The 2078-nt window shown below is 47.4% G+C and overlaps 1 protein-coding gene across 1 annotated transcript in view; it reads right to left on the reverse strand.

The window, feature by feature from the left end:
• Positions 1-25: 25 nt before the first annotated feature.
• dvl2 (dishevelled segment polarity protein 2) overlaps positions 26-2078 on the reverse strand; it is a gene marked incomplete at its 5' end in the record, with an annotated part of 7043 nt that continues 4990 nt past the window's right edge. The window contains 1 exon segment of the mRNA XM_014024559.1: positions 26-1504. Coding sequence (XP_013880013.1) covers positions 957-1504 — 548 coding nt within the window.

The following is a 2078-nucleotide window of genomic DNA, read 5'->3' on the forward strand; positions in this document are numbered from 1 at the left end:
TCATTCAAATAACCAAATCTGAGCAGTAAGCTAGTATCAAATTTATTCTCAAATACACAAAAAAAGGTGGCAACATGAAATCAAAGTGACACGGCCAATGTGTTTCTGAAATGTTGACTCTTCATTTAGCACCTTTATAGTTGGGTTATACTTGATTTGTATAGTCACTCGTACAAAAACAAMAAACAAAACAAAACGGGTGAATAAAGTGAGTCTGTAACATAAAACAAGCAGAGAAGCTGGAACATTTGGATCACAGTAAAGCTATACACTGCATGTCATCAATAAGTACCATCAAACCTCTGCAGTCACATTCAGGAAATCATGGTACCCTTTCACAATAAGAGTCGTTAAGAGGACCACACCTAGGCAATGACACTGGAACCCAAGTTCCCTGACAGTTTGGACCTATTATCGTTTTCACATTCGAGTTTGCTCTTTACATGGGAGTGGTATGTTTATGTACAGAGAAGTTCATTGTCAAACAATGTGGAACAGCGTCATGTTTTTGTACCTGGAGTGTTAAAATCGTCTCTTAAAAAACAAACAAACAAAGGCACTCACTGCACTCATGGATCTGACCGAACTGTTCATGCAGGGTTGAATCCTTTCAGAGCTCAGTGTTTCTGTCGCCCCCTGGTGGTAATCTGTATGAKTCACAGGCCAGCAGTCTGGGATAAAAACATACTGAGAAGCAAGAACTAACATCTAATATCCTAATATGCWCTTTGAAGAAAAACGAAACAGGAATGAGTCATTTGGAACCAACAAAAGAGCTCTGAGGTGGATTTGTTTAAGATGAGAYGGTTTTTAGACACGTTTTGTCAGATTATATTTAATTTTACTTGTTGAACTTTGCCATTTTAAACCCTGTTTTCACCTAATTTCCAACACGTTGTCCTGAATCCGATAAACACTCGAGAGCGGGTCCTCGCGCAAACAAACAGGAAGTGAAACTACATGACGTCCACGAAGAACTCGCTGGGGTTTCCCATGGCCAGGTGGAACGACTGGCGGGACGCGGTCAGCTCCGGGGGGACCGAGCCCAGGTCGCGTGTCGGTGGGGCGCCGGGAGGTCCGCCCGGAGTGGAGGAGGGGGGCGGGGGCAGGGCCTGGTGCATCGGCGCCGCCGGGAGCTGCTGCAGGGCGTGGGCGGTGGCCATGGCCGGGTGCTGGGGTACCATCATCACCATCATGGGGTTGTAGGGCAGGATGCCCGGCGGGTAGGGGGACATGTGCGGGGGCTGCGGCAGGCGGTGATGGTGCGAGCGCTGCGAGGAGGCGTGGCTGTGCTCGCTGGGGGCCGAAGAGCCGTGGCCCCGCCTCAGGCTGCTGCGGGTGGAGTACTCCGATTCGCTTCCACTGCCGGAGCGGGAGTCGGCCCCGCCGCCGTCGCCTCCTCCGCCTGAGGGGGACTTCTCTCCTCCGCCCACGGTGCTGCCGGGACCTTTGTTGCCRCGACGGCGCTCGCCTTCGCTTCTCGTTGAGCCGCTGCTTCGACTCCCTGAGGAYACAAAAACAAAAGTGGAGGTAGAGTCCAAACATGAAATGTTGAGTCAAATTTGTAAAAACAAGACATGAGTGCATTCTGTCTATTAAGATCGTAAGAAATAACAGATGGTGTGAAATGTAACTTTAAGCTCATCTGGGATTTTGTGAAAACAGACAATGAGAATTTCTTGACATCACCTGAAAGAGAAAACCTCAAACCATATTTTTTATGTCAGGATTTTAGAGTTGGTACTGAAAAAGGGCACAGCTAACCAAAAGGTTGGCTTCACTAAACCACTAAACTGATAAACAAAAATCTTAGCTCTGCTAACACTACGCTGCTAAACAGACCAAAAAAATAATGAAAGCTAGGAATGCGCAATATAAATGATATACGGTAGAAACGATATAAATGTGTCCTATGATAGAGATCTGTAATCTACCGGCCAACCGTGCAATTCTTTTTGATGATGTAACCAGCTGGAGTCAAAACAGAGGAAGCGAGAAGCAGCGTGGCTGAGAGCGCAAATGAAGGGGGGGGGCAAACAAGGTGAAAATGAACGCCGAACTGTTTACATGTTTACGTG

Source organism: Austrofundulus limnaeus, unplaced genomic scaffold (genome assembly GCF_001266775.1).
Source record: "Austrofundulus limnaeus strain Quisiro unplaced genomic scaffold, Austrofundulus_limnaeus-1.0 Scaffold426, whole genome shotgun sequence".
NCBI classification, from domain to species: domain Eukaryota; kingdom Metazoa; phylum Chordata; class Actinopteri; order Cyprinodontiformes; family Rivulidae; genus Austrofundulus; species Austrofundulus limnaeus.